Source organism: Schistocerca piceifrons, chromosome 2 (genome assembly GCF_021461385.2).
Source record: "Schistocerca piceifrons isolate TAMUIC-IGC-003096 chromosome 2, iqSchPice1.1, whole genome shotgun sequence".
Classification (NCBI taxonomy): Eukaryota; Metazoa; Arthropoda; class Insecta; order Orthoptera; family Acrididae; genus Schistocerca; species Schistocerca piceifrons.
The window spans coordinates 660,211,679-660,233,541 of record NC_060139.1 but is presented as its reverse complement, the minus strand read 5'-3'; the positions used below and the strand labels follow the sequence as shown (position 1 = coordinate 660,233,541).

The 21,863-nt window shown below is 39.3% G+C and overlaps 1 protein-coding gene across 1 annotated transcript in view; it reads right to left on the bottom strand.

The window, feature by feature from the left end:
• Window positions 1-221: 221 nt before the first annotated feature.
• Window positions 222-21,863, bottom strand: part of LOC124776691 (pH-sensitive chloride channel 2-like) — an 85,262-nt gene continuing 63,620 nt past the window's right edge. The window contains exons 8-9 of the mRNA XM_047251794.1: window positions 14,031-14,223; window positions 222-1,548 (exon numbers count right to left, since the gene is read on the bottom strand). Coding sequence (XP_047107750.1) covers window positions 1,315-1,548; window positions 14,031-14,223 — 427 coding nt within the window. The 3' untranslated portion in view covers window positions 222-1,314. The remainder of the gene's footprint in view (window positions 1,549-14,030; window positions 14,224-21,863) is intronic.

Below are 21,863 nucleotides of genomic sequence, written 5' to 3'. Positions count from 1 at the left end.
GGTGCAGTTTTGCATCAGAACTGAGAAATGTGAGAAACATGTGAAGCAGGTGCATTCAGATGCAAGTTAGTCAGTTGATAAAGGTAAGGAACAAGGAATTTCAACAAGCATCACTTAAAAAATTAGTCATGATTCTTTTAGTCCTGAAGTTTTATTTGTGTGCATAGCTTAAAAAGTTTCACTTACTACAGTGAATCAGTTGCATAGTCACACTCCAACATGCATTCCAAATAAGATTAAGTACAACATAAAAGTGCTTAATACATTAAATATGTTAACAGAAATGGAGGAAGCTGCATTAAATCATTTTATTATGATTTGGAATGTGATACAGAAGCTGTTACATACCTGAAGAACCAGATTTCTGTATATTGTAATTATAATTATTTTACTACAATGCGATCCATGACTTTAAGAAATTGCTGTGAATTGCAAACCATACCAAATTCAGGCAAAAGTATTTGTACTTTTATTTAATATTTTACAGATTCTCCTATATGTCTTCTTACATACAGGTACAGAAGGAAAATATTTTTTAAAATTGCTGTTGTCACACAGGCCAATCACTCCAAACAATTTCAAATTTATTATAGTCCTACTGAAATAAAAAAGAACTTTCATGCTGAGCTTCCTCATTAGCCAGAATTCAGTCACAGACATTGTACTTACATAGCACTTGTGTGACATGTTCCTTTGCTTTAAGATTTGTACTATGCAGCACATCCACAAACATTCTTTAAACATTCATTTCATTATTCTTAAATGAGTCATGATGAGAGATTTATATACAAATATATTTTACATATAAAACAGCCTTACTTACTAAAATGTTATTAGTTAATTTCTTCAACAAAATTTAAATATAGGCATACATAAATAATACCAGTCTTCTGACACAAAGTATTTACAATGAGATTTTTTGGCACTTACACTCACATAATGCTTTCTGAGATGTAATTAAATATTAAATCTTCATTGGCCTGCTTAACTGAGCATGATTTCTTAATGAAACCAAGAGCATACACATTTTATTGCATCAGGCCAGCTTGATACTCAATCATAGTTTGTATTTTCTAAGACATATAAGTACAACTATTATTTGTTGCTTCTGTAGTCACTTGGAACCTTAATGTCAGTTAGGCACTGATACCTGCAAGCAAATCCACAACTTGCACTAAAATGTTTACACACCACAGTTCTTTCAGATGCAGTGGCAAGTTTTTGTGCATCTTTTTATTGTATGTGAACAAATTCAATATGTCTTCACTTTTGTGGCAACTGTCAGCAAGGCTTAAAATCTGTGTTGATGGATTTTCAGAAAATCCATACAAATGACCAATAAAATAGATTGAATATAAGAAATGCAATGGGAAACACGATTCGACTTCGTTTGTCTATCCATTGAGATATCTCCTTAGGCGTCATTGTTGTGAAAGATGCTGGTTGTGATTGTGATGTCTGGTTGCTTGAAGGCACTGGGAGACTGATCACACAGTTCCCATCACCGTTTCCAGTGGGATTGGGAACATCAAGCAAGCTGGATACAGTCTGGAATGAAACAATGAGTTAAAATTAATATTATAGTGAGATACATTATTTTTGAAGTAGAGAAGGAACATTAAGACCTAAAACTGTATAAATTATATTTCCCTTCTAGTGGTTCTGATGAGATATTCTAGACCGAATGCACCCATAAGAAACATCACCAATATTTTGAATTCAATTGCCTAAGAGAATTTTTTCATAATCAAGACTAATAGAAATTTAATCTCTAGAAATACTTATTCTGCTTTTGCTAAAGAGACAGTAGTGTCATATCTCAAGGATAATTTGAAGTACTTAATTCTGGGCAGGAGTGTTTAGAAGAACTGCAGCTCAAGTTGGAGAACAATTGACCAAGTACTGAGTAAATATTTACCTAGTATAACAGTTCATGGTGAGAGGAACCCTCCATGGAATAACAGTCCCAGTAAAGAAACTTCTATAAAAACAACAACTTCTGCACAATATGTGTAAAACAAGGCACAGAGCTCTAGAATGAGAGATGCTAAATGAAATGCATTTGACTGTCAAAAAGATATTGCTTGAAGTGTTCAGTGGCAACCACAACAGACTGTTGTTGAAAAACATATCATAAAACTTCAAAAAAATTCTGGTCTTATGTTAAGGCCATTAGTGGCACCGAAGTTAGTGTCAAGACACTCTTGGAAGATAAACGAACAAAAAAAAAATTACTTTAGAAAACTGTGGAGCCTAGTTCCATCAAAATGGAAAATGTATTTAAAACCCAAATGGTGCAATTTGAAAGAAAATCATTAGAATGAAGATACATAAAAATATCTTGCAATTATCAGGAGCTCCTGGAAGCAACCATGTAAAGTTCTTAGGCCTAAACCCAGGAAAAAATTTAAGCTAGAAGGTACACATGGACTTCTTAGCAAATAAACTGAGTAGCTTAGCATTTGTAACTTGTATTTTGTCAGGTGTCCCAAACACAGACACCAAGGAGATAGTCTTATCACTGTTACTTTGAGCTGGTTATTTGTTATTGCATTAGCTTCTTGGGGCATTTTGAGTGCTACAGTCTTACCAGAAACTACCTTCCTGTGGCATGAGTACTTATAAACAAAGTTCACACAGGAACTAAATAAGAACTACTATCACCTACAACTTCACTAAAATGAAAAGTAAGATAACAAATTACATCTCTATGAGCTATCATTGTCGTTGTTGCTCACATGTGTCTGTGTATAAGGCTATAGACAATGTTGAGTTGAAGACTGCTGTTATCACAGCTAAAAATAAAGTTAAAGTTAAAGGCATCGCTTCTTGTGCTGTTATTGATGGACTGTGCATGTTTTTCGACTGTAGATTTGACTTTGCTTTAAGTCAGGCTGGTGCTACTCCACCTGGCAACTGTAATGGTTGGTTAACTGTTGTGTTTGCTAAATGTGGAGGCAAAAGTGTGTACGGTCACCTTGAGAGTTTTGCTCATAGAGATGTAATTTGCTACCGCAATTTTCATTTCAGTGAAGTTATAGGTGCTCTCTGGGTTCTCTGTGGCGCCCCTGTGTCTCTGTGAATGTGTGTGTCACTGTGACAGGTGTTAAAAGACGTGCTGGCTTAAGTAACACAACCACTTCAAGAAGCTGTTAGTTTCTGGTGAGGCCGGGCGTGGCACAGGGCTTAGTATCACTAGGCGCATCAAGGAGAAAAATTCATTTCCGGTTGTGCAATGGCATTGCAAAAGAAAATGATTAGAAGCAAAGGATTTCTGATGGTCCACTTTCTTTTTTAAATTCTATTCCCTGTACACATATGAGGTTTGGATTTTATTACACAGAGAATGACATTCACTTGTACCTCTCTGTTTTCACCATACCGTAACCACAACACTCATCACAGCAAGAATTTTAAATTTCTAACACAATGTTTGAAGTCCTATGATCGAAGGTCACAGTATGTGGGGATAAAAATTTACATTAAACTAACAGATTATGTTTATTGTACTTGGAGCTTGGTTTGTTGAAAAAACTGCTCTTTACTCTTCTGGTGACAAAGTGTTATTAATACTATTTGTGACATGACATTCATTTGTTATCATTTGGAGAGAGAAGTTTGATCATGAGTCACACTTAAAGGGCACATGCACGGTGACTGGTGAGGTTGGTTCAGCCAGGCAGCAGGCAAGAGGAGGATGGAAAATGGCAGCGAGCAAGTGGTCAGTGGCAGACCGTTTCACATAAACCTGTCAGTTTCAAACAGCTGATGGTTATGTGACATCATGTGGGTTTAACCCATTCCACCACATGGCTTTAAGACAATGCTTTATCCATGTTTGCAGGGATTATACGCAAACGCAAATTAGTATTAAAAGTATGGTATGGCAAATGAAAGAAGCTGAGATGCTGATACGATTTATATGAATTTTATATCAAAATATATTAAATAAATAAATCTGCAATAAGTGCAATTTACTGAATAATTTATAACCTTTGAACCAATTCAAGTACAAAGTAGAGCAATTGCTGATTTTAAAGGTCTCATTGAAATGCAACAACTGACATACTTGTATAATTTGCAGCATAAATATTGCACTGGTAAAACACCAATTTTATTAATTTGTTGATAATAATTAATTAAAACAAATAATACAAGATAGACACAGAAACAGCAAGGCAGTGTATGATAGCAGGTATCGTTCAACATCATCAGTTTGTGATATTTGTAATTATTATATGTTGTCTGTGTTTATTCATAATGTTTGCATAGTTCTGCCCATGTTTGTTTACAATGAAATGAACACCTTTAGCTGCTTACAGGTGTTGACATACGTCAACAGGGACAGATGAAAATGTGTGCCCCGACTGGAACTTGAACCCGGGATCTCCTGCTTACATGGCAGACACTCTATCCATCTGAGCCACCGAGGACACAGAGGATAGCGTGACTGCAGGGATTTATCTCTGGCATGCCTCCCACAAAACCCACATTCTCAACGTATTGTCCTGCACTACATTCATAGTGCCCCCGCCCATTATACTCATTACTTGTGGTGCGTTGCCGATTCCCGTAAGAGTTCGGGCACTGTTTGTGCATTCACACAGAAGAAGAAGATGGTCAAGTGGCTGGTGAGCCTTAACTATATATTTACTAAGATGGTATCTGTTCTTTTGGACATGTTTCATTTGACATCAGCCTCCTAGACTGTTCTATTTTATTCATGCACTTTAACAGATGTTAAATGCACGTGTCTGGGGGTAAAAAGGATAGGAGATCATCCATGAGTTAGACAATGAGAACCAGTGAACAGGTGCATTTGCTGCCCCATTCCATTCTGCCAACTATAACATATTGAAGAATTCACAGAGTACAATTTCACAGTTTGAACAGGGGAATTATATATATATTTAAGTTTTTTGTTATATTTAAAATTATTGTGACTACTTTATAGCTGTATCTGAGGAAAATATCTGACTTCAGCTGCCAGAGACTATGGTCATTTGTGTGTATGTGTGTTATGTTCCATACTGGATTTTCCATTGTTTGTATCTGAGGGAAGTATGTAAAAGATTTGCATTCATCTTAAAAATGATTTCATTGTAGATCTGGACAGGCCTTCTAAAATTTTAGAAAATGAAATGAACAAAACATATTTCACATTAAAATCCCAGAATTATCAACATACATTTATCAATGTTCCATATACTCCAGTAACCCTTAGGAATGCTCTTCACTGCATGCACTTGAAGTGTGCTTCCTGATATTTGTAACATGTCTGTTGCTTCCACATGCTTGTTGCAAGTCTAACAGCAGTGAAGAGAGCAGTAACAATGCTGCTGTCACTTTTAACCACTATGAAATGCTTTAGATGCAATACAGTTTCATATAATTTAGAAGTTCTTTAGAGTAACCTATGAACATAACAGAAAACTTTATTTTTTTAATTTGATCACAAATCTAAATATTTACACAAAGGACTCCTGAAAATGAGAGTACCATTCCTAGAAACAGTCTATCCTAAAGCAGAATGTAAGTGGCCTTTGTTGTTATTTATGTTCCATCATTGCATCAGTGGAAGAACTCCTAATGCTTTTGCTTCTGGTTTGGCTCTATGGTTACCCTACATTAAACCATCACACAAATGCCAAAGTGATTGATATCAGTATAAGTGACCATGGGATAGAAAATCAACTGAAATAAGTCAACAAAGGTCAGACCACCGGACCTGATGAGTTATCAATATATGAAAGAATGGGCTGCTCTTTTAGCAGCAGTGTTCTGTAGGTTGCTGAGGGAGTGTAGCACTGGAAAACAATTCAGGTCATTCCAGTGTTTGAGCATGCAAGTTATTGTGACATTTTTTGTAGACCAAAAATCACCTCTATAGGAATCAACATAGGTTCTGAAAACAGTGATTATGTGAAACCCAGCTCTTTATCTTCATCCTCTAGACCCAGAAAGCAGTAGATACCAGTGCCCAGTTTGATGCAATGTGCTTCACTTCTAAAAGATGTTCAGTACAGTTCTGCATTGCCACCTAATGACCAAAATAAGAGGGTACAGAATATCAGATCAGCTGCTAGCAGCCCACCTCTGAACTCCTTTGACGACTTCCTTTTAATCTTACCTGGTGGGATCACAGACACTCAAGCAGTGCTCAAGAATGGGTCACACTAGTGTTCTATATACAGTCTCCTGTACAAATGAACCACACTTTCCTAAAATTCTCCCACTAAACCAAAGTCAAACATTCACCTTTCCTACTGTAATCCTTCATGCTCGTTACATTTCATGTCACTTTGCAGTGTTATGCCTAAATATTTAATTCACATGACTGTGTCAAGTGACAGACTACTAATGCTGTACTCAAACATTATGGATTTCTTTTTCCTACTCATCTGCATTAACTTACATTTTCTACATTTAGAGCCAGCTGTCATTCATCACACCAACTAAAATTTTTGTCTAAGTCATCTTGTATCATCCTACAGTCACTCAACAACAGCTCCCCATACACCACAGCATCATCAGCAAACAGCCACAGATTGCTGCTCACCCTGTCCATCAGACTGTTTACATATATATAAGGAATAACAGCAGTCCTATCACACTTCCCTCGGCACTCCTGATGATATTCTTGTCTCTGATGAAAACTTGCTGTCGATCGCAGTATGTTGGGTTTTATCAGTTATGAAGTCTTTGAGCTGCTCGTACATCTGGCAAGCTATTCCATATGCTCATACCTTTGTTAACAGATTGGTGTGGGGCACCGTGTTAAATGCTTTTCAGAAATTTAGGAATGTGGAAGCTGCATGCTACCCTGGTTACTGTGGATCACAGGGTATCACACGAGAAGGGGGCAAACTGAGTTTCACGTGAGCAATGCTTTCCAAAACCATACTGATTTGTGGACAGAAGCTTTTCTGCCTCAAGGAAATTTATTATATTCGAACTGACAATATGTTCAAGAATTCTCCAGAAAGCTGATTTAAACATACTGGTCTGAAATTTTGAGTGTTTGTTCTTTTAGCTTTCTTATATATGGACCTTTGTCTCTATTAATCATGCTAGATAAAGGTCTCAGTGCTTTTCCTATTACTAGTTTTGTGTAGTCATCCCATTTTAGGTTGCTTCAAATGAGTAATCTCAGTTATTCTAATAATGTTACTGTTTCCTGTGATTTATTGCCAATAGTATAACTGAAGAAGAATGGATCTATCCACCTATTAATGTACAAACTGTTACATACACTCCTGGAAATTGAAATAAGAACACCGTGAATTCATTGTCCCAGGAAGGGGAAACTTTATTGACACATTCCTGGGGTCAGATACATCACATGATCACACTGACAGAACCACAGGCACATAGACACAGGCAACAGAGCATGCACAATGTCGGCACTAGTACAGTGTATATCCACCTTTCGCAGCAATGCAGGCTGCTATTCTCCCATGGAGACGATCGTAGAGATGCTGGATGTAGTCCTGTGGAACGGCTTGCCATGCCATTTCCACCTGGCACCTCAGTTGGACCAGCGTTCGTGCTGGACGTGCAGACCGCGTGAGACGACGCTTCACCCAGTCCCAAACATGCTCAATGGGGGACAGATCCGGAGATCTTGCTGGCCAGGGTAGTTGACTTACACCTTCTAGAGCACGTTGGGTGGCACGGGATACATGCGGACGTGCATTGTCCTGTTGGAACAGCAAGTTCCCTTGCCGATCTATGAATGGTAGAACGATGGGTTCGATGACGGTTTGGATGTACCGTGCACTATTCAGTGTCCCCTCGACGATCACCAGTGGTGTACGGCCAGTGTAGGAGATCGCTCCCCACACCATGATGCCGGGTGTTGGCCCTGTGTGCCTCGGTCGTATGCAGTCCTGATTGTGGCGCTCACCTGCACGGCGCCAAACATGCATACGACCATCATTGGCACCAAGGCAGAAGCGACTCTCATCGCTGAAGACGACACGTCTCCATTCGTCCCTCCATTCACGCCTGTCGCGACACCACTGGAGGCGGGCTGCACGATGTTGGGGCGTGAGCGGAAGACGGCCTAACGGTGTGCGGGACCATAGCCCAGCTTCATGGAGACGGTTGCGAATGGTCCTCGCCGAGACCCCAGGAGCAACAGTGACCCTAATTTGCTGGGAAGTGGCGGTGCGGTCCCCTATGGCACTGCGTCGGATCCTACGGTCTTGGCGTGCATCCGTGCGTCGCTGCGGTCCGGTCCCAGGTCGACGGGCACGTGCACCTTCCGCCGACCACTGGCGACAACATCGATGTACTGTGGAGACCTCATGCCCCGCGTGTTGAGCAATTCGGCGGTACGTCCACCCGGCCTCCCGCATGCCCACTATATGCCCTCGCTCAAAGTCCGTCAACTGCACATACGGTTCACGTCCACGCTGTCGCGGCATGCTACCAGTGTTAAAGACTGCGATGGAGCTCCGTATGCCACGGCAAACTGGCTGACACTGACGGCGGCGGTGCACAAATGCTGCGCAGCTAGCGCCATTCGACGGCCAACACCGCAGTTCCTGGTGTGTCCGCTGTGCCGTGCGTGTGATCATTGCTTGTACAGCCCTCTCGCAGTGTCCGGAGCAAGTATGGTGGGTCTGACACACCGGTGTCAATGTGTTCTTTTTTCCATTTCCAGGAGTGTATGTTTATATTGATGGTTAACTGACAACACTACCTCTAAACTTCAATCCAAAGCAAGTTTTCCTACGTTTCCCTACCTAATGCCATTGCAACATTCATGTATATAACAGAATCATTTACATACAGCCTCATGAAGCATCTCTCATTATTTGCCTATGTGTTTGTACTCTTATTGTATACCCATTTCAACCTCTGTAGGTAATAAACATTCTGATGAGTGCACGTAGCCATATATATCATCATGAATGTTTTCAGACACATTCTCAGTTATGCTACTTTCATTCCAGGGGCTGCCAAATCATTAATGTACTACAAAGACCTTATCAATGTAAAGTGAACTCCAATGAAAAAAAATACATTATCTTCCTATCAGTAAATGGTGAAAAAATTGATAGCCTATGTAATTATGCAGCCACTAGTTTGTGTGTAAGCTAAATTTATGGACTGCACCTAACAGCATTCCTTTGTATGTGCTGCATCTTCTATGGTCCTTCATTTTCATCACAGTTCAGCACCTATGGCACATACCAGTGTAGTAATATTGTTGACAGAATTGCAACATTGTACACAAGTAATGAAATGACCGATTTGCTACTTGACTACAATTAAACTGATGGTACTAACAGACTTGCTTACTGTTGTGTGCTGTGTCCCAACATAAATCCTCTGTATCATTTCACATTCACAGTAACTGACAGAAGACTGTGAGAAACTAGGAAAGTGAAGTTAGGTGTCAAATTTTCCAACTGGAGTTTTTCCAAATTTGTAATGTGAATGTGTTATTCACTTTTTTGGTATGTACAGAAGTACTGCATCATACTGAGAAACTTACCATACATATTGTAGAGTTTCTGAATACTATATCAATTTGTCTGCATTTCTGTCCAGTATTAGTTGTCAAAAGTGGTTGCCAACCATCTATGCTTACTCTGAATGGTTGTTTTCTAATACTTTGGTGAGCAACTGTCCATTAGCACTCACCAAGTGTTGGCCAAATCTCATACTAGTTTTGGAGAGTTGTCTATAGACAAGAGCTAGATCGAGACTTTCTCCAAGAAGTTCAGGCAGTTGTTGTGGAGGACCACCCACAATGTGTAACAGTTTGCACAATACAATGATGTCTACAGTGCTCCAGTGCTGTCACAATTTCCTTTTTGGTGCTATTTACCAATGAACACACAATCAGTGAAGATGCCACTATAAATGCACAGAGCAATCATATTTGTGCTCATGAAAATGCATGTGTAAGTAGTTAGTAGCAACCAATGCAGATTATGTTTTAACAAATATGATCAGATCATTGGGCCGTATCTAGTGCCAACCAGTCTAAACCTATCTATTCCATTTTCTTACGGTCTTCTTACTGCCATATTGAATGAGGTGCCACTGTCAGTTCACAGCATAATGTGAGTGAAAAATGATGGAACTCCAGTTTATTTTTAAGTAAATGTGCAGCACCACCTGGACATCACATTCTAAAAACAGCAGAGGTGGACCTGTTCCATGGCCACCATGATTCCTATGAAAATTATGATATATAATACTCCTGTTATATCAGAAGACGATATAATTACACACTGTGACTGAAACACTGATGCAAGGATGGAGTGAGCTGGGTTTCACAAGACCATTGTTTGCAGACTCCAGGTTGACTACCATTAAGAGCAGGTCATAACAAAGAGGAATAAAATATGTTCCATAATTTATAACAAACTGATGTCAGTGGTACATACCTACAGTTACCTGCGATGAGTCTTTAAGAAAATGGAAATTACCTGCACCTTTTCAAAATCACTTGGAATGCTTTGTTTCCCCCATGACCTATAAAAATTCTTGTTAGAGGAAGAGCAAGCTTTTTTGTACAATCTATTTAGAGCTGTACAGGCACCTTATCATTCCCTATTGACTTTCCTTAACTGAGAAATTTTTGGTGGTTTTCTGTCTTGTGATAATTTATCTCAATATCACCCATTTTGTGGTGGCTGAAAGGTGGAACTGTATGACAATGTTCTTCAGTGAAACGATTTCAGAAGACCAGATTCTGTTCTTCAGTCTTCTCTCTGTCAGCTTCTGTTTCAGTGCCCACTTGATCACTGAGTGACAATAGATAATTTTGATCAATTTTCTGACTTTGTGTCAAACCAAACCTTCTTAGGATTTTTCTCCAGACTGGTCATCAAAATTTTATTTTTAAACTCACTGAATGCTTTCCACATTAATTTATTTATATTAATTTTGTTTTCATTCAGCTTTGTTTGTCAACAGAAGTCTGTCTTCTCTTGAATCTTTGCTTTTGTGGCAATTTTCTTACATGAATTGTCATGGGTATTTCTGATTCCTGTAATGTCACCCCGGGTTTGGTGACACATCAGATAGCAAGGTGTCGACACATATGAAAAAAGGCCAGAGTTCATATGTTCATGTGAGGCAGAAGGTAGGCTAATGATGACACATTGGCACCAAATTTTACCACCATTCTGCCCAACTTCACAGTGGATGTGTCACATGATGGGAAGGTCATCACATCAACCCTTGCCCATGTCTCACCCACTTCTCTTAATTTCTGTTCAATGGAGGTCAAAACAATGATGCCTTGCATTGAAATCATGCTGGTTTCTGATAGCTGACTGAAGAAACTGTTTCAGGCACACCATCACTCAGAATCAACACAAAAAGTCCTCATTAGATGACATAAAGGGCATCAATGAAACCACACTTCCCCCTCAGTCATTCATTTACACACATCACATACATTAATAAAATGGCAAAAGGGTCACACAAACACTCCCTAGTTTGCCAACAATCTCAGTGCCTAACAGAGACAAATCTTGAGTAATTCTAGGCACCTGCAGGCAGATAACCCCTTCAACATCCTCAGATTCCACATGTCTGCAAACAGGTGCCATAGAAGCAGCATAGTACCATTCAGTTGAAGCGTATCAAAGGGATTGTCTGCCTGTAGATGACTAAAAACTGGTCAAGGGTCATCTCTATACAGATACATTTGTAAAGTGCTCAACAAAGATGTATGGGTAGCACTGAGGGTGTTGCTGAAGCAGGGGATGTTAGAGGGAACCCTTGCCATTTTGTTTTTGCAACAGTCAACTTTTCACTGCTAGAATTTGGCAAGGGGAGAAGAAGTAGTGGCATAAAGTTCCTGTCACCAGTCTTCATCAAACCTCTTTTTGTCATGAAATGAGTGCATGCAATATGTTTGATGGTGATCCTGTCGAATGGGGACATTATAACAGGGACATACTTGCAGTTTCCTCTTTCTGATCTGCAATAACAATTACTCTCTTCCATGATTAATGTGGATGATCCACTTCTTTTTCCTATTATAGTATTCAATTCATCACTGAGCAGCTGGAGGGGTTCCTCTAACCTGAAAAACTTCCTATTGATTTGAAAAGTTTTCGATTTATTTGTGCTGACATGAAGAGGACAACAGAGATTAGAGTTTGTTAGCAAATTGCATATGCCACAGAAGTTCAGATGTCTTTTTCTGGGTATGCAGAGACATCCAACAGAAGAATACTGTGATGTACACTGAGCATGCTATAACCATTCAAACTACAGGAGTTAATAAACCAAATTAAAGACTTATTTGATGGTGGAATCTAAAAGGCATAACTGGAAAATTCTTTTCACCTTCTCTTAAAGAGTGATTCCAAGGTACTTGACATTAAATATGTTAGATCTAGGGATCCTGTTACCATGAAATTATGCAGCACAATTATACAAGAAGTTTCACTTCAACATATGTGTAATGTTGGTTCATTACATAATAAAATTAAAAAATAATTTTATATGCATATAATTAATATTAATCCAATCTTTAAATTTATATTTGGCTTTTAAGCATTTTCTCATATTTCTGCTTTCATCATTTCTTTTGTGTCATATACAGAAGAACTGCAGTATTTTTTTCTGGGGATATAACTTACAACAATTTTTCATGAGATAAAGCAAACCACTGCCTTTTATTTTCTTGTATACAAGTTACAAGGTCTGTTCAAAAAATTCCAGAACATTTGTAATTTTGCACCAATGGTGTCTTGGAACAAAATGCTATTGGCATCCCTGCACATGCCTTTGTTTAATGTGTAACTACCAGAAGTTTCAGTGTTGTATGTCTGTTAGCTATTGTTCAGTGCTGTTTTGAGTAGAATGTTGTGCTGCATAGTTTGTGAGGAATGGCGGAGTTAGAGGAGCAATTCGTTTGCATTAAATCTTCTGTGAAACTCAAGAAAACCTTCACAGAGGCACACCAAATAATGCAGGAAGCCTACAGTGATGAGTGCTTAAGCTGTACTCATTGTTACAAATGGTTCACACAGTTTAAAACTGGCTGGACAGAGGTTAAAGATGACCGTCATTCAGAACACCCTTCTACATCTGCTGATGACTCTTTTGTCAGGAACATCAACAAAATTGTGTGTGTCAATCAAAGACTGATTGTCTGAGAGATTGCAGAAGAATGTAAGATTTCAGTTGGTCATGAAATCCTGACCCAGCATTTTGGAACGCATCGTGTTGCTATCAAGTTTGTCCTATGGCTTATGAGTCAAGACCAGAAAGACCTTTGCCTCACAATCTGTGAAAAGCTTTTGGATCATGCAAATGAGAATATCTTCCTTAAGAGAATCATAACTGGTAATGAGACATGGGTCTACAGTTATGAAGTTGAGACCAAGGTTCAATCTTCAGAATGAGTTGGGAAAGGTTCTCCAAGACCAAAAAAAGCTCATCAGGTCAGGTCGAATGTCAAAGCCATGCCAATTGCATTCTTTGACTTTGGAGGATTCGTGTATCATGAATTTGTGCTGTAGGGACAAACTGTTAATCGATGGCATTATCAGGACGTGTTGCGATGCCTATGAGAAAATGTGAGAGGGAAACAGCCTAAAATGTGGTGAGACAATCCATGGCTCATGCATCGTGATAACACACCTTCACATTCATCCCTGTTGGTGCATGACTATTGCATAAAAAATGAAATAGCTGCGTTGCCTCATCTTCTGTGCTCTTCAGACCTGGCACCTGCAAACTATTTTTTAAATTTCCAAAGTTGAAAATCTCATTGAAGGAATGATGATTTGCAATGATAAATGAGATAAAAGAAAATTTGCAGACAGCACTTTGCGTGATCCAACATGAGGTGTACCGTGGCTGATTCTGGAAGTGGAAATGGCATTGGGAGCAATGTATCAGTTGTGGAGGAGCATATTTCGAAGGATACCATGCATAATAAGTAAAAGGTCAGCATACAAAAATTTTGTGGACAAAGTTCCAGAATTTTTTAAACAGACCTCATATGTCTCTACTCCAACTGTGGGTGGAAGTCTCATATTCACCTGTGCAGAGTTGAGAGAAGGTATACTAGAACGTTGTGAGTCCATGCCAGATGGGCAAGAAGATGACCGCCCTAAAGGCTGTCCATCCTTCCTGTCATTCTGCTGCAGGCCCAGCTGGCGCCGTGCTGTCCTTGGTGTCAAGGTTGACTTAAGAATGTATTTGCTGTTTACCTTCTTTAGCTCTACATCATGCCTGTACAGAAAGAATAATTATGTTTTACTGAATGAGTAACTTATATTAAGGACAGAAATGAATTTTTGTTTTGGATGTTGGCAGCCTTTCACAGACAGATGTTATGGTGTTTATGTCCATTTATTTAAACATGTATCATATTTCATACATCACATACTGAAGGAAAAGCTCGAGGGATGTAAAATGAGTCAAGCTATTTCTTAACGTAGAACAGCATCTGTCAGATATAAATTCTGTGCACTAAATTAAGTAGCTCCCACTAAACCACTATATACTATTTGTGTTTCAACATCTTAAAATGAATGTACATGATTTGTAAATGATAATGGAAAGTACTGGTAGAGTGTACATAATTTAGGAATAAAGGTTACAACTCTCTAAAAGCAAAGACAGTGAGTCATTTACACAAAAATAAAAAAAAACTGAAACTTTGATAGATTTCAGGCATATTCTTTTTTGAGCTAGTGTATTTTACACCTGTTTTATCTCTCTCTTATTGTCCATCTGCATTGCTTGAAAAAGATTCACCCAAAACCTAGGAAAGTTCTCAGTCTTGTTTAAGTGCCTATTGATGACTGAAAACCCCTACTATGTGGTAAGTTTCCACCTTTACTCCTATACTCCTAAGTTATGTATAGGTTTTGCCCTGTAAATATTAAAAATGAAGTCACACAAAGGAATTTATTGATGATACATACTACATGTTCTTCAAAATATGAATCTCCTGCAACAGTTCACAACTGCCAACAGTTTTCCAAGGTTCATGCACCTCCTTCTCTTGAATCGAGTTCCAGCCATTGCCTAGTACACATCTGCAGAGCAACAAGTTAAGCATTTAGCTTTTTCTGTGTTTTCTTAGTAGTATATTTCTTAAATTTCATGTGTATATTTCTATTTAAGAGGTGTAATCTTGTGTTTTCTAACTATAAATTGTAGAGTCTGCACTCTGTAGCACAGTTGTCATTTCTTCTGAACAGATAGCTACGCAGCTCATAGGGCATCAGCCTCCATTGATGACATCTCAGAAAGGTAGCAAGTTGCATATCTAGGTTTCTGCCCATGCATTTGTAGCCAGTTCTTAAGTTAGTAGTACTAGGATGGGTAGGATGTGTGCATACTGTGTGCAGATGCAGAAGAAGCTGGCCATAGTTCATGAACAGCTGAGTGTGTTTTTGGATTCAGTCATTCATCTTCAGGCTGCTGCCTCAGGGTAAGTGGTGGGAGGGAATCTAGTACATTGTAAGGGACACTTCAGATGTTGCTTGTTTCATCCAAGGGCTCTGCTACCGATGCACCTCCTAGTGTACCCGACATGGTAGATCCACTCTCACAGCAGGATGAGTGGCAGGTGGTAACATGTTTGTGTCACTTGAGGTGGAGGGCCAACATGAAGGCTGGCCATGTGGCCTTGACTGTTTGCCCTGTGAGCAAACAGGTGGCTGTTCCTCCAGCAGGGCCCAAGCAGGCACATAGAGGCAGGGGTTGGTTAGTTATCAGGAGCTCGAATGTTAGGCACCTTCTGGAGCTCCTCAGGGAAATAGCATACAGGGCAGGAAATAAAGGCAAAGTGCACTCAGTATGTCTGCTACGGTGCCTCATCTGAGATTTGGAAGGGGCCTTGCCTGTGACTACTGAGCATGCAGGGTCCAGTTGTCTGCAAGTTGTGGCACCAATGACAGCTGTCACTTGTGTCCTGAGGTATCCTCAGTTCATACAGGCACAGATGGTAAAGGCTGCTGGCCTTGCACGTGGGGTGCAAGCTGAGCTCACAGTTTGCAAGATTGTTCCCAGAGTTGATTGGTGTCCTTTGGTTTGAAGCCCAGTTGAGGGGCTCATCAAAAGGCTTCAACACCTCTGTTATGGTCTTGGCTGCAGATTTATGGACCTGCATTATTGGGTGGGGAATAATAGGACTCCCACTGATAGATCAGGTGTGCAGTACACAAGGAAAGCAGTTACCTGGGTAGCAGAATACTTGTTGAATGCACACAAGGGCAGATAATGAAATCAGTGAACATTCAAATAATGACACTAAAGCTGTCAAACAAAGTTCCCAAATTTATTACTCTCCAGGAAATTTCTCATTCTCAAATTATTCTTCGGACTGAGGATTGGCTGAAACCAAAGGTAAAGAGCTCTGAGATATTTAACAAAACATGGAACGTGTATTAAAAATACAGATTAGATGCTGTAGGAGGGGGAATGTTCACTGCAACTGACAAAAATATTCTCTATCTTGAGGTTGAATTTGAGTGGGACAGTGAAGTTACCTGGTCATGTGTAAGAGGTCTATTGAAATTTAGTTATTGTTGGATGATTTTACCAGCCACCAAATTCTGCTGTGACAGTTTTAGAGTCACTCATAGAGAGTCTATGATTGTTGGTGTGAAAATACGCAGATAATGGAACATAAATTGGAGGGGGCTTTAACGTAGTGAGTATAGACTGGGATGTCTACAGATTCATTGAATGGGGTACAGACAGACAGTCTTGAATATGTCAGACTTTTGAATATATTTTCTGAAAACTGTCTTGAGCAGCTAGTTTGACAGCCCACACACAATGGAAATATTTTAGACCTTGTAGTTGCAAATGGGCTTCACTTCATTGATGACATCTTTATAGAGGTAGGGATTAATGACCATGAGATCATAGTGATGATGGTTATTCAATTTAATAACTCAATCAAAAAGGCTAGAAGAGTATTTCCACTAGAAAGAGCAGTTAAGCAGTTGTTAGCATCCCACTTAGACAATGAATTGACATCATTTAGTTCCTGCATGATAGACATAGAAGAATTATGGGCAATGTTTGAACAGATTGTAAATTGTGCTCTATAGAAGTATTGCCAAGTAAGTGGATTGAGGTTGGAAAAGACCCACCGTGGTTTACCAGTGAAATTCAGAAAATGCTGAGGAAGCCAGGCTTTTCTACTCTCAGTTCAAAAGGGAATGTGCAAATAACAACAGGCAAAAGTTAGTAGTAATTCATGTGCCTGTAAAAATATTGATGTGTGAAGCATACAACATCCACCACCATTATACCTTCACAAAAGGTCTTGCTGAGAACACAAGAAAATTCTGGTTCTAAGTAAAATTGCTAATTGGGTCTAAGGCTGCTGTCCATTCACTTGTTGACTAGAGTGGTGTGGCAGTAGAAGATAGGAAAAGGAAAGCCAAAGTTTCAAATTTCACATTTAAAAAATTTTTTGTGCACGAGAATCATACAAACATACCATTGTTTGATCATCACACAAACTTCCACATGAAGGACATAGAAGAAAGCATTCCTGGCATAGAGAAACAATTGAAAGAGGTGAAAGCAAATAAGTTGCCAGGTCTGTATGGAATCCTAATTTGGTTTAACAAAGAGTACTCTATGGCACTGTCCTCTTATTTAGCTTAAATTTATTGAGAATCTCTCATCTAGTGCAAAGCCAAAGTTATTGGAAAAAAGCACAGATGATTGTGTATATAAGAAGGATAAAAGAATGATCCCACAGAATTAAAGACCAGTATCCTCTGCATTAGTTTGCTGCATAATTCTTAAACAATATTCTCGGTTCAAACATAATAAGTTTCCTTGAGATGGAAAAGCTTCTGTCCAGAATCAACACAGTTTTAGAAAGCATTGTTTGTGCAATGTCAGCTTGCCATTTTTGCACACAATATCCTATGACCTGTGGATGAAAGGCAACAGGCAGATTCCATATTCTTAGATTTCCAAAAAGCATTTGACACAGCACCACCACTGAAGACTTTCAATGAAGGTACAAGCATTTGTAATAGGTTCCCAGATATATAGGGGGCTTGAAGACTTCTTAAGTAATAGAACCCAGTATGTTGTCCTCAAGAGCAAGTGTTCATCTGAGACAAGGGTATTATCAGGTGTGCCCCAGGGAAGTGTGATAGGATTGCTATTATTTTATTTATACATAAATGATCAGCAGAGAAGGTGAGCAGCACTCTGTGGCTGTTTGTTGATGTCCTGTGGTGTACGGGAAGGTGTTATTGTTGACTGGCAGTAGGATGACACAAGCTGACTCAGACAAAATTTTTAGTTGTTGTGATAAACGGCACCTAGCTCTGAATGTAGAAAAATGTAAATTAATGCAGATGAGTAGGAAAAACAAACCTGTATGTTCAAAAACAGAGTTAGTAGTGTGCTGCTCGACACAGTTCCATTGATTAAATATCTAGGTACAACATTGCAAAGCGATATAAAATGGAATGAGCATGTAAGGATTATAGTAGGGAATGTGAACGGTTGACTTGGTTTATTGGGAGAATTTTAGGGACATGTGGTTCATCTGTAAAGGAGCCTGTACGTAGAACACTACTGCAACCTATTCTTTAGTTCTTCTTCAGTGTTTGGGATTCCCACTAGGTCAGATTAAAGGGAGTCATCAGAGCAATTCAGAGATAGGCTGCTAGATTTTTTACCAGTAGGTTCAATCAACATGCAAGTATTACAGAGATGCTCCAGGAACTCAAATGGGAATCCCCAGAAGGAAGGCAATGTTATTTTTGAGGAACACTGTTGAGAAAATTGGGAGAAATGGCATCTGAAGCTGACTGCAGAATGAGTCTACTGTTACCAATGTACATTTCACATAAGCACCATGAAAACAAGATAAGACAAAAGAACTTAAGCTTGTACAGAGGCATATAGTCAGTCATTTTTCCCTTGCTCTATTTGAGAGTGGAACAGGTTATGAATTGACTAGTAGTGGTATAGAGTGATCTCTCCACACTCTGTATGGGGGCTTGTAGAGTACGTATGTAAATGTAGATGTAAGTGTAAATGTCCGCATGGTTCTTCAGGCACGTTGTCAAAACTACCTGGACCATCTCAGTCATCCTGAAAAAACATCCTTTCTTGCTGAGTTCCAAATGAACAAAAACAAGTTGGTGGGGTGCCAAATCTGGACTTTAGAATAATTCTCTGTAGGATAATTCAGGCACGGTGACATGGTATTTGACCAATGTCTCTCACAGAATTGGCAACATGTGACAAGATATATTGTCTTGGTGGATCACCTACGTATTGACCATTTTTCTTTGGATATGGTCAACACTAATCCCTAAATGTTTAAGTATTTATGCATAAAATTTAATGCTCAACATTTTTCCAATATGTACAAACACTTTATGGGACACATCTCCTACATCAGAGAAGCCAATTTTACTGATGAGTGGCTCATGTTGGCCCTTTTTGGTCAAGAAGACAAGTTTGTTCATTTAATTTATTTTTTACTCTCTGGATCATACAAGAATTCCAAGCCTTAACATTGGTTAGTCCTGTGTCAAAAGGAGTTGGATTAATCTTCAAATGTTCCAAAAGTCCATTATGAATTGTCACACCTTTCCTTTTGTTCACCTCACAAGACTTCTAATACCAACTTTGTGCACACCTTCTACATTTGCAAATCACCTATCATAATTCAGTGCATAACCAATTTCAACAAAGTTAAGATATAAATTTATTTATTTAGTGGTGATTATAGTTCTGAATGTACTACGTAAGATGTTGTATTGTATTGTACTGTATGGAACTCAGGACCTACAAATGATGGAGAGGCTTTGTCTGCACCATAGCCTGCAGTGGTCAACAGCACCACCACAGGTTACAACTGCCCCACACTGAACCCAGGGTTATTGTGCAGTTCGGCCCCCAGTGGACACCCCCCCCCCCCCCCCGCCCCCCTCCCACATGAAGATCTCACACCAGACAAGTGTAACCCCAATGTTTGCATGGTAGAGTAAATATGGTGTACGTGTATCTGGAGAAAGTGTTGCACAGCATTGCTGACACAGTGTAAGTGAGGTGGAATAAGGGGAACCAGCCTGCATTCGCCGAGGCAGATAGTAAATCACCTTAAAACCATCCACAGACTGGCCGGCATACCGGACCTCAGCACTAATCAACCAGGCGGATTCATGCCGGGGATCAGCATGCCTTCCCACTCAGAAAGCAATGTGTTAGACTGCACGGTTAACCAGGCAGGTGTCACGTAAGACATACTGAAACTCTGTACTATGAATTGTCAATTAATTTAATATTTTTTATTGTATGGATGTTTGTCATTGTTTTATTTATATGTTTACACATATCTCATGTCATTTGTTCCTTTTTCCTTAGCAAAACAGCATACATTACTGATATCATGATTACTCATTACTTTAAGTCAGCTTTCTGTTTTGTATTTTTATGCAGCATTTAGTTGCTTCAATTTCATGCTCAATGATAAATTTTGTCTAAATAATCACATTGTCATAAACTTCATTTAGACTCTCAAAGTAGATGAGGCTGATCATGAGAAAACTGCATTCATCATCCCTGAGGGCCTGTATGAGTTTAAGGTAATGCCGTTTGGTTTGTGTAATGCACCAGCAACTTTTGAAAGGATGATGGATAATCTTCTGAGTCACCTGAAGTGGATGATGTGTCTTTGTTATTTAGATGACATTATAGTGTTCTCAGAGACATTTGATGAACACATAAAAAGACTGAAGGTTCCCCCCCCCCCCCCCCCCCCCAATCAGTCTACTGACTGGTTTGATGCGGCCCACCACGAATTCCTTTCCTGTGCTAACCTCTTCATCTCAGAGTAGCACTTGCAACCTACGTCCTCAATTATTTGCTTGACATATTCCAATCTCTGTCTTCCTCTACAGTTTTTGCCCTCTACAGCTCCCTCTAGTACCATGGAAGTCATTCCCTCATCTCTTAGCAGATGTCCTATCATCCTGTCCCTTCTCCTTATCAGTGTTTTCCACATATTCCTTTCCTCTCCGATTCTGCGTAGAACCTCCTCATTCCTTACCTTATCAGTCCACCTAATTTTCAACATTTGTCTATAGCACCACATCTCAAAAGCTTCGATTCTCTTCTGTTCCGGTTTTCCCACAGTCCATGTTTCACTACCATACAATGCTGTACTCCAGACGTACATGCTCAGAAATTTCTTCCTCAAATTAAGGCCGGTATTTGATATTAGTAGACTTCTCTTGGCCAGAAATGCCTTTTTTGCCATAGCGAGTCTGCTTTTGATGTCTTCCTTGCTCCGTCCGTCATTGGTTATTTTACTGCCTAGGTAGCAGAATTCCTTAACTTCATTGACTTCGTAACCATCAATCCTGATGTTAAGTTTCTCGCTGTTCTCATTCCTACTACTTCTCATTACCTTCGTCTTTCTCCGATTTACTCTCAAACCATACTGTGTACTCATTAGACTGTTCATTCCGTTCAGCAGATCATTTAATTCTTCTTCACTTTCACTCAGGATAGCAATGTCATCAGCGAATCGTATCATTGATATCCTTTCACCTTGTATTTTAATTCCACTCCTGAACCTTTCTTTTATTTCCATTATTGCTTCCTCGATGTACAGATTGAAGAGTAGGGGCGAAAGGCTACAGCCTTGTCTTACACCCTTCTTGATACGAGCACTTCGTTCTTGATCGTCCACTCTTATTATTCCCTCTTGGTTGTTGTACATATTGTATATGACCCGTCTCTCTCTATAGCTTACCCCTACTTTTTTCAGAATCTCAAACAGCTTGCACTATTTTATATTGTTGAACGCTTTTTCCAGGTCGACAAATCCTATGAAAGTGTCTTGATTTTTCTTTAGCCTT